Source organism: Sinocyclocheilus anshuiensis, unplaced genomic scaffold (genome assembly GCF_001515605.1).
Source record: "Sinocyclocheilus anshuiensis isolate Anshui unplaced genomic scaffold, SAMN03320099.WGS_v1.1 scaffold635, whole genome shotgun sequence".
NCBI lineage: Eukaryota > Metazoa > Chordata > Actinopteri > Cypriniformes > Cyprinidae > Sinocyclocheilus > Sinocyclocheilus anshuiensis.
This window is the reverse complement of record NW_015551039.1, coordinates 1,132,597-1,143,743: the sequence shown is the minus strand read 5'-3', so window position 1 is coordinate 1,143,743 and position 11,147 is coordinate 1,132,597. Positions and strand designations below refer to the sequence as shown.

The 11,147-nt window shown below is 37.7% G+C and overlaps 1 protein-coding gene across 4 annotated transcripts in view; it reads left to right on the top strand.

Annotated features, from left to right (window-relative positions):
* The window catches only part of LOC107661416 (microtubule-associated tumor suppressor 1 homolog), a 51,109-nt gene that overhangs the window by 5,143 nt on the left and 34,819 nt on the right, over positions 1–11,147 (top strand). For 3 of the 4 annotated variants that reach the window (XM_016450988.1, XM_016450986.1, XM_016450987.1), the window contains exons 2-6: positions 1,040–2,725; positions 4,075–4,312; positions 5,601–5,765; positions 7,390–7,494; positions 7,707–7,808. In XM_016450988.1, the coding sequence (XP_016306474.1) occupies positions 1,160–2,725; positions 4,075–4,312; positions 5,601–5,765; positions 7,390–7,494; positions 7,707–7,808 (2,176 nt within the window). In that variant the 5' untranslated portion in view covers positions 1,040–1,159. The remainder of the gene's footprint in view (positions 1–1,039; positions 2,726–4,074; positions 4,313–5,600; positions 5,766–7,389; positions 7,495–7,706; positions 7,809–11,147) is intronic. The other variant, XM_016450989.1, reaches the window with a different exon arrangement.

The window sequence follows — 11,147 nt, the reverse complement described above, 5'->3', positions numbered from 1 at the left end:
AAGTGTCCATTATCTTTTGAGTCAAATTTTTACATTTAATCAGGGAATTAGAATAATAAGACATTTGGGCTGTTACCAAGCAAATTAAATCAACACAGAAGCTGCATCTGAAGTGGCATTTAGATGTATTTACACACATGCATTTAACCTGCAATTACAAATGCATAAATAATGTTTTGATATATTAAACATAAAACGTTGAATACTGATATTTGAAATGATTTAAAGCATGAAAAAAAAAGAAAAGAAAGAAAAAGCCGAAATTTGAAATTAAGACCGCCAGCAGGTGGCAGCAAATCACTCTTAATAAGTGAGTCATTGAACCGCCAGCAGGTGGCAGCAAATCCCTCTTAAGTGAGTCATTGCGATTGAACCGAATCATTTAAATGGTTGATTCATTCAAGAACGAAACACCGTCATGTTGCTCAGAGACACAAAACAGCGCTGTGGCTGTATTCGGGATGATTTTTTTTGGCGAAATAGAGCAAAAACAAGCAATATGGTGTCTAAAACGTAAGTCTCTTAATTAACTTATTGTTTATTGAATTCAATGTCACATTTGTAATCATGGTAATTTTTGGAGAAAAACGGCACTCTTTGTGTGAAATTGAATAACTATATGAAGTGGTATAAATATATAAATTTTCTGCCATCATGTCTTGAATTTGTGATCATTCTAAATGCATTTTAATAGACTGGATCGTGATCAACACACTAAATGCGCACACGCACTAGTCTAGACTTCACGTAATGTATGCGTGCGCTTTGTAGGGATGTTTTGAATGGTTTTTGCAAAATACTCGATAATGTCAAATCGCACATCGTTAAAACAACAATTACGATATTATCGCAGACGATATATATCGCACACCCCTAGTCAAGTATTGTATGAACAATATCTAATACCCTTCTAATTTCAGCTCCAGCACGTTGTCACCTCTATATTCTTTATAACCTCTCACACAAATTTAGATCATAAATGATTTGTTTAGAATTTCTGTACATTTGTTTACAGCTTTTTTTTCTCTCTCTCTTTCAGAAACATTTACACAATGGGTTTCAATAAATAACCCTGTGCTGAAGATCAGGAAACAACTAATACAATTCTCATAAACGCGGTGTTTCAGATAGATGTGGAATTGTTCATAGTAGCTGATCCATGGAGACCACACGTAGATCCATGAATCTTACTTTCTCCATCGAGGACAAAAATGGAAATAACATCACTTGCCCCAGTGAGCATTCCCCCGATTCACTCAGGGGCTCTAGCAGTTTGAGTTGTGGCAGTTCAGATAGTCCTCCTGATGTAGAAATGGAGGACTGTATTACTTTCCCAACAAAAGGTGAGACTTCTTCTTCAAAGGTAGTGAAATCAAGTGGCGCAATTGCTGTAGACTTTGTCAAATCAAACACTGACAACTGGAATGAGAATATGACTCTCTTGATCGTGGAATCAAAAAACACTGAATGCAATGGCTGTGACAGAAGCTCAGAAACCTCCCCTGACTCTGGTGAGCGAGAGCTGTCTGATGTGGACTTCTGCGAGCCATCACGCCATGGATCCAGTGAGAACTGCTGCTCCGTCAGCTCTGATGAGATGGTCATGAGGAGTAAAAGCTTTCTTTTGCACGAGAATGATCAGCCACTTAGCATCTCACTGATTGGGGAGTCGAGAACCTCTGTGGATATATCTTCAGTTCTCGGCATGGTATCTGGCACGTTACCTGATGTGTGCGAGGGCCTAGCTGAGGCTCCACAAGAAGAGCCCAAGAATCAGGGCCTGGAGTGTACATTCTACATTCAACCAAACAATCAGACATTCCTCATAGATGAAAAGTCATTGAGCATTGAGAAATTTGAATGTGTCACACCTGTTCATTATCACAAATCCAATAAAGATGTGGAAAAGTTGGCATGCAATAATGGTGGATCCAATCACTCAACCCCAGTGGAGGGAAAAACTGTGCTGCTGACTGCTTATGAGGATCTAGACATCAGTGGCAATGCTCAAACCTCAACTCCAGTGCAGTCTGTGAGTAACAAGACATTTTGTCTCCCATCTTTGTCTGAGTCACCTCTGAATAAAGATGAAGGTGATCCAGTAAGTCCAATGGCTCAAGTTATCGGTCAGCAGCAAGGCGATGCCTCTCAAAAGCCCAAAACACCCTTGATGTCAGCGAGTAAAAGCAGTAAGATAGAAATAAAACGGTTTCCGAAGCCTAACTTCAGTAATATAAAGTCTAAAATTATGTCACGTGCCGCCAACCCCTTCAAGACATCAAGTGCACGAGTTCCAAAGACTTCATCAAATGCCGTCCCTCAAACTAATGAAAGCCAGACAATGGACCAACATAAGTCATCTCCTACCAAATCCACTTCTACTGCAGTAACCTGCACATCTGCCACACCAGCTAAAAGTGTAAAGGGCTCTAATGCAGCTAAAAGAACTCGCTCATCTACTTGCCAAGAAAGTGGTCTAGCCTCAAAATCTCGACCTCGCCGATGGTCTGAAAGCGCTTCTTTCAAAACGAGTAAAGATGGAGTACAAGAGAAGAATCCACAGGTCAATGGAGTCTTGAACAGCCTCGTCACACCACAAAAAAACACTAAAGGAGGTGCTCAGAATCAGGGTGGGAAACCTGCAGAAAAAGAGTCAAATAGAGAGGACACACAGGGGAATGAGTCTCTGAAGGTCCGAGGGAAGAATCAGAAAGCCAATCTGTCGGTGAGTATGTTATGGCCAATAACTGATAAATGGCTGATATTAAAATTATATTAAGTAAAATGATAAAATGAATCCAGAGTCAATACTTTTAGATGCTACAAATGGATTTAGAGAACAAAACGTTAGTAAATCTCATACCTTACATAACACACAACATAGGCTAAAGGTTGAATTTAACCATGATAATAACTTATTCGTTTTTATTAAAGATTAAATAAATGTAATTGAGTGCTAGATGATGGCAAAGGTAAGTCTAATATAAAATAGGGGAAAATGAGCATGCACAATTAAAGTGAAAGTTCATCCAAAAATAAAAATTGTCATTTACTCCCCTTATGTTGTTCCAAACCCTTAAGACTTTCGTTCATCTTCGAAACACAAATTAAGGAATTTTTAAAGAAACCTGAGCGATTTCTGTCCCTTTGTTGAAAGTCCACTTAAACTTTAACACTTCAAAAATTCATAAATGGGTAGTAAAAGTAATCCATATGAACTGAGCAGTTTAATCCAAGTCTTCTGTAGAAACACAGTTGCTTTATATGATGAATGAATTAAATGGAAGCTTTTATTCACATATAAACATTGATGAAACACAATAAAGTACATCGAGCACATCAAATATGGTAAACAGAAGCTCAACTGTACTTGCTTGACATGCGAGCAGAAATCTCTTTGGTTGCAAACAAAACTCACGTTTTGAAAGTTTCGGTCGTATAGACAATCAGTGGAGGTATAGAAATCTCATTAAAAATTTCATGAAAATATGTGTGTCTTAAAGATGAATGAATGTCATTCTGGTTTACAGGTGGTGATGATACAGATGAGTAAACGATGACAGAATTTTTCAATTTCCCCTTTCATTGTTTTTTTTAAATATCCAATATCGGCCAATATAGTCAATCTCAACTGATACAGATCAATTATTTCATATTGGCCAATAATTGAAATGTAAAGTTCTAAGTAAACTTTGAATGATTTGTGTCTGTAATATTTGGATTATCTCAAACAAAGCACAGTTCACAAACAGAAATCTAAAGGGAAAGTGTTTATGCAGTGTAATTGCTGTTTTAATTACTGCTGCGAGAGGGGTCTGTGGAAAATGCGTTCCATGTGCACACATCGGTTCATGTTTACAGAGCAGCAGAGGGTAACAAAAAAAACTTGGCAGTGACTTCAGAATTCCCATGTGGACTTTATTGCAATAGCTGCTCACATTGCTGCTCAAGTCTGTGTGAGTTTCAGTCCCACACTTCAGCTGTGTTATGGCCAACGTTGTCGTGAGCGTGGGGAGCTCAGGCTTGGCGCGGCATATGTGGGAGCGATTTGCTGAAAGGGAAGTTTTTTTGCAGGCGGTGTCTGCCAGGTCAGCGGCGGCGTCAGCAGCAGCAGCATGTGAGTGGAGTAGAAGTAGGCTTGACCCCCAGCCATCCCCAGCCAGGACAGGAGGCGCCTCTGCTGCTCACGTTCCAGCTGCAAACCTACGACCACCACTTTCAGCCTCTAAGCGCAAACCTGGTACAACAGGAAAAGATGGCAGCAGTAATACTGTCATGCCTTCACCCAGAAGCAAACTGAGCACATCTGATGGTAAGGGCATTGTGCACTGCAGAGCTTTATCTTTCTGTGGTTTGGTCAGCTTTCAATTTTACAGCGCGAGTTGGCGCATGTTATAGTAGTGGTTGGATTGTCTTACTAATGGTCTAATGGTCAAAGTTTTGAGTGATTCATATTGTATTTCTTGTTTATTTGTCCAGTGTAGTGCCATTCCTGTCAGTCCTTTTTGTCAGTCTACATAGTAAGAAAACACTGGTTTGATGCCACATTATAATAGATTAAATGCATGTTGTACCATCAGTTTCTTCATCAGTACAAATAGTTTCAGGGAGGACTTGATTTTTGACTTTATTTATTTGTAAATGTTGTACACTACTGTTCAAAAGTTTGGGGTCATACATTTCTTTTTTATGTTATTGAAATAAGTCTCTTATATGCTCACAAAGACTGCATTAATTTGTTTAAAAAATACAGTAGTATTGTGAAAATATTGCAATTAAAAATATTTGTTTTCTGTTTTAATATATTTTAAAATGCAATTTATTATTGTGATGCAAAGCTGAATTTTTATCATCATTACTCCAGTCTTCAGTGTCACATGATCCTTCAGAAATCATTCTAATATGCTGATTTGATGGTCACATTTCTTATTATCATCAATGTTAAAAACAGTTAATATTGGTGCTTAATATTTTTGCGGAAACCATGATACATTTCTTTCAGGATTCTTTGATTAATAGAAAGTTCAGAAGAACGGCATTTATTTCAAATAGAAATCTTCATTTCACTCAGTCTTTATTTTATAAATTGTTAATGCTAAACAAATAATTCCATGTTTCTTTTTTTTCACACATTTGTGCTAGGCAGTGCATTTAATCTTATTTATTTTGTTGTTATTTTCTGTGGGCTAGGTCATTTAGGAATGTTAAATGGCAGGTTTGGATAATTTTTGGCAGATTTGAAGCAGATGCAGTCGCTTGTTCATATTCAAGATGGACAGAGCCTAAAGAATTTTTCAAGTCTATAAAAAATGTACTTCCTTTAAATTATCTTTTTTAGAACCCATTTTGCTTTTTGGTATGTTTGTATATTATATGTTAACTGTCTATTGTGGGGGGGAAAAAACTCTACTTTCTGTAACCATGAACTTGGCATGAAACATTCATCGTGTTTTTGGAGGTGTTAAATTGCCTTTCCAGGCACTATTTTTTTTTAATAGTGGTCTGATTGCATTGCAAACATTTACAGCACAAGTATCTATACACTTATTTGTGACACATGAATAACAATGGATGTATTGTTTGTCATTTTCCCTCTGCAGTTAAGCTCAAAATCCATTTAACTGCAGGTGCAAGTGCAGTTTCAAGATCCCAGTCCAAATCTCCTGTGTTCGCAGCTCCAGCATCAGCCTCCAAACTTCCCGTGAAACTCAAATTACAGACCAAGAGCTCCAGTACTTCTCAGGCAAATGGACATCCAAAGCAAGGTGAGCCTTCCCAGATTGACAGTCTGGTGGAGGGAGAAAAAATAATTTTTAAATAATAATTAAAATGAAAAAAAATTATGGATAGAAGTGACTGCTTAGGACAAGATCAACCTCATGTTATCCGGCTTGACCCACATTCTCTGCTAGGTCAGTGTTGCCTTAAATCCAAAGACTGAAGACTAAATCCCTTCTAAAGGATTCATCTACTTTAACAAAATTTTTGAAACATCTCGACTTTGAAATGATTTCATTATGAAGTAGATTAAATGACCTGAAATCAGTTTAATCAGGAGAACCGCACATGAAAATATAGGTTGCTTTTTTTCAGTGTAGACAGTGATGCTCTTTTACCTTCTGAATAGTCTGCCGCTCTCATTGGTTGATGGACGTTGTTGTTTGTATGGATCGGGACACTCAGTCCCAGATGTCTGTGGGGAAGGGTTTGTTCCGCCTCAGTTCACTTGGAGGGGTATGAGAAAGCAGTGCACATGAAAATAATGATGATCTACCAGTGTAAACAGATCTTATTTTCTCTTCGTTATGTTTAACTCGCTGTGGAAGGTCATGCCTGCACACAGAGGCACCTTGACTGAAATCTCAGAGCAAGTTTTTACTAATTCAACCATGAATCGGCAGCCAAGCTCTTGTGCTCCATGTGACCTGACTCTTTTGACATGCCTCGTTATCGGATCCTATCGCTTTTGTATTATTCCATTGTTGTCTGCCTTTTATGGGAAGCCTAAGACACAGTTGTGGAGAAGTAAGTAGAAAAATGTGTTTAATTTTTTTTGTACACTTCAAATGTGGAGTTGCAAATGTATTCAAATTTGTGATAGCTAAAATAATAAGTATACCTCTTGAAGATATTTCATCAGGTAGCAGTGCTGTTATATTGCTGTTTGCGGTTAAATCAAGTCACCTTTATTTTTATGGCACTTTGTACAATAGAGATTGTTCCAAACAGCAAAGTAACAGAATCAAAAAAGTGAGGCAAATATAAATTCTGCTGTAAAGCAGCTGTGGCAAGACAATAGTGTGATTTATTCAGCTCGAGTCAGTTCAGTGTTGATTCAGTTCTGTTAAATAACAGTGTTGATGCTGCAAAATTAATCAGTTATGAACATATTCAGTTCTGCTATAAAGCGGAAGACAATAGTAATATTATTCAGCTCCGCTCTTTTTAAACCCCAACTGAGCAAAGCAAAGGTGACAAGGAACCCAAACTCCCCAAAACAGGTGACAGAAATATAAAAAAAAAAAAACTTGGGAGAAACCAGGCTCAATTTCCTCTGGCCTAAATGAACAAACACTGATATTGTAACAGACGTTTTTCAGTATTATATCTGCTGTTGTCATAACATATCAAAAATCACTATATCAACTCACAGCAGTGGAGGCCCATCAAAGAAGGTGCAATCTCAGGGAGAGTTCATCTGTTTATAGGAACATGATTATCATCAAAAAGAGATATGTTGATAAAACCTGCGTGTTTTATTGCTTTGAATCACATATAAGCCTCCTAGGAAATTCCCTCACAGGCCCGCAAACTAACTTATGTACTAAAGAACTGTTGAAGATTTCTATTTTTTTATTTTTTTTATTTAGTTATTTATTTTTAAATCAGACCATGCTGAGCCCTCTATGGGAACCTTGAGTAAACCTCCTTCTAACAGGACCACATTGTTAAGGACCAAGCTGCAATGTCCACCTATCTGGAGTGTATCATCAGGTATGAGTCATTTTTTCAGTATTTTAAGCATTAACTTTTGCATCTTAGATGGATGGCTAATACAGTGAATCTCCTGAACAGGCTGGGGGATGTTCTGAGTCAATTCCCCTAAAATCAAAAGCATGAAATAATTTTTTTGGTTTTTGGTCATTTATTTGGTTTGATTTACTTTAAACCTAAAGTCATACATGTTTTCTCTTCTTTGGGAGCAGGATGCAAAAACACATCATCTTCAGGTTCATCGAGGTCTTCAAGCAGTCCTCTGAAAACCCCTACCACAGCCAGACTCATGAGACCTGCTGCTACTCCAACAGGTAAAATGCCCAGTTTATGATCTTTGAAGTGAAGTGTACATTTAAAGAAAATCACAGAAAAATTAGGAGCTTAAAATACTTGTACTGAGTATTTTAATTAAGTAAATTATTTATTTGCATTAATTCAAATAAATCCCATTACTACACTGTATCTTGTCTGATCTGTGAGTGGAGTGGCAGTTGTCTTGCACTGTGTGAGCTCTGTGAAACACCCTCTCAGCAATGCAGGAATATTTTATCACAGCCAAGTCCATATAACACAGCTGACACAGTCTCTCTTGTCTTAGCCGGCCACTCTTAGCCTGTGCTTTCTTACCACCCATAAGTACTGTCATTAAGAATGGCCATTGCATTTCTTTCAGAGATTAAGTCTTGGGTGTATGCATGCAGCATGCTCAAGTCTGTGAGATCTGGCCATCACACTGATCTATGAGAATATGTTTTGTTCCAAAGAAATTTTACTATAAATGATGGTGTTATCCTACATCTATGGACAGAATTACTTTTATACAGTAAATGGATTCAGGGGACACAATAGTTTTTTTACTTTTAATAAATGCTTGATCATAATCCAAACTTGTTTATGCTGGCATGTAATACAAGTCACTATTTTTATTTTGTGCATGGTGAGTTCTATAACTCTGAGTCCACATTTAAAAAAAAAAAAAATAATAATTTTTTGTCATTTTAAATTTAGAAAAAAAAAATTTATGTAATTTTCAATTTGTTAATTTGTATATTTCCTTTCACTGAAATTATGATGGTAATTTAATTAGTGAAAACTAATGTTCTGTTAAATTAGAAAAGAATGTCAACTCTAACCAATTTTATTTCAACCTTCAACCTCAGTCTGTTGGTCCCCACTCTGTTTTAGAATTTGTGAAATTACATATTCATGTGAAAGCCTGATATTTCTTAAAACGATTTTATGACCCTAACCTCTAGTATTTGGACTACATCCTGAGCTGTGCAGACATGCATTGTCTGCTGCCGTCAGCAACCCCTCATTAACCTAATTGCATTTTAGACAAAATTATGCTCTCCGTTTTTTAAAAAGTTTAAATGACAGAATTGTAAAAAATTACTTTCCTTGTTTTGATGACCTGCTCAGTGTCCATATCTTGCTGTAAGCAGTTACTTTCTCTCCTGCCATTTTTAACCCTCCCCCATGTTTGAATGAAGGAGAAAGCTGTGAGAGAGCGAACCCAAACACCCACCCACCCACTCACTCCTGCTCTGCTGCTTACTCCTCCCAGCGCCCTCCCTTCACTCTCTTCTTCCTTCCGTTTACCCAGCATCTTGCACCTCCTTAACACCCAGCGGAGAGCAAGAGATGCTGAGTGTCAGTGGATGAGAGCTAAAACTGGAGATGCCTTCTGCTCTGCCTAGTTTGTCTCTGGGGCTCCTGCCCCTCTTTAATCCAGGCTGCTTCAGTTCATTTGTTTTTGTTAAAGTGTAACGGTTTCTCCCCCCTCCCTTCATCACAGTCTTTGCCATTTGTTTGGCAGATGTATTTTTTGCTTTAGCCTCACGTGTGCTGACTGAGGATGTTGTTCTTTCTGTTTTGCTTATAAAGAGTTGTTTTCTTCCTGTCTTTTTGGCAAGATGATTTTCTCTCCCAAATTTTCATTGTCCAACATCCACGTGAGGCTGACAGCGAAGGGATTGCTCCGAAGCCTCCTGCTGCTGTCAGGATGCAAGAGCACTGTGGTGTTTCAGGCAGGTCTGTTCCTCAGAAAACGTTGTTGTGGCTTTTCCTTCATTCTGCACAGACATTTCAGAGTGTATCTGTGTAGCTCTCATGGTACTGTCTTCGCTTGTGTGATGTTGATTCTATCTTTAGACTCTGTTTTCTCTATCTGCCAAAGAGTATTTGATATGTGTACATGGCCAGTAGGCATCCTCTTGCGAACCACAAAAATAGCCTGGGATCTTTTTGCAAATAACATGTATATTTGTGCCATAATTTGTGTTATGTAATCCGCTACCAAGTCGGTAGATACAGTAAGTTCATATTTACCTTATTCCTCTATTCGAGCGAGTTGGTTCACAGGTCTAAAAACTTAATTAACCTGTTTTCAAATGCTCAGAGGTTATTTTGTTCTGCAGACTGTGGGTTGAATATAATGTCTTGTAAATATTTTGACAAGGTAAATTTCCATTGAAGAGATAAAGTAGAGATGTTTGTGGCAGTAAATCTTTTTATAGTGACTGGCCAAATAAGGACTCTAATAAATAAGGAAACGACTATTTATTCCATGTTCATAACATCACAGAGGACTATATTTGATCTCTAGTATTTGGGTAAGGTTTCACTTGTTGAAATATCCCTCTAAAAATACATGCATATAAGCTACAATTATAGCTTTAATGATAACCTGATTGATGTTTAAATCTGTTTTTGCATGCATTGCCTTTGATAGGACACCAGTGTTGTCATATTCTAGGTTACTGAATCTTTCCACATCAATGATTTTAGTATTGCATAGTAATTGCTGTATAGCAAGCTAAACACAACACACTTAATTGTTATTCAACTTTTTAAATTTTCTTTTACCTCATAATTATGTTGATCATGTGTAAGGCTATAGATAATTTTAGGCATCAGTTTAGGTATTTTTTGCATAAATTTTATTTATAATGCTTAAAGGGGTCATATGATGCTTTTTTAAAGATCATTATTTGGTGTAACAGAATATGTTGACATGCTTTAATGTTCAAAAAACACATTATTTTTAAAATACTGTACATTATAGTAGGTCCTCTATGCCCCACCTCTCTCAAACGCTTCGTTTTCTACAAAGTCCCTCCTTCCGACAAGCGCAGCCTGCTCTGATTGGCCAGCTGACCCAGTGCATTGTGATTGGCCGAACACAGCAAGCACTCGTCGGAAATGTAACGCCCCTTACCATAATCACGAGCTTCATCTTTCAAAATAAATGTAAAGACAGTAAATAATGTCATTAGTTTTACCATCAGTTGAAGCCCGAAAGGGGAACAGAGTCGCGTGACAGACACAGTGATGAAGCTGGTATGTGTTTGCAGTACACAAGCCACGGTTAAGACAGCTGACTCCACTGTGATGTGACCCTGTCTCTCTCTCTCTCTCTCTCACACACACACACACGATGCGCAAAACTCCGCATTTGAACAGTCAATAGCAAATACTTAAACTAATAACAAAACAGTAGCTGATTCAGAAGCGCCAGATTGTCATAGCAAAGTCAGAATTACCTCCTCTCCTAGGTTCATGAAACGGTCGTCCATAAAATGCATTGCTGTTCTGTTGTAAGTAATCTTAAAGATTCCTAAATGCATCTACTTTCGGAAGGCCAAATA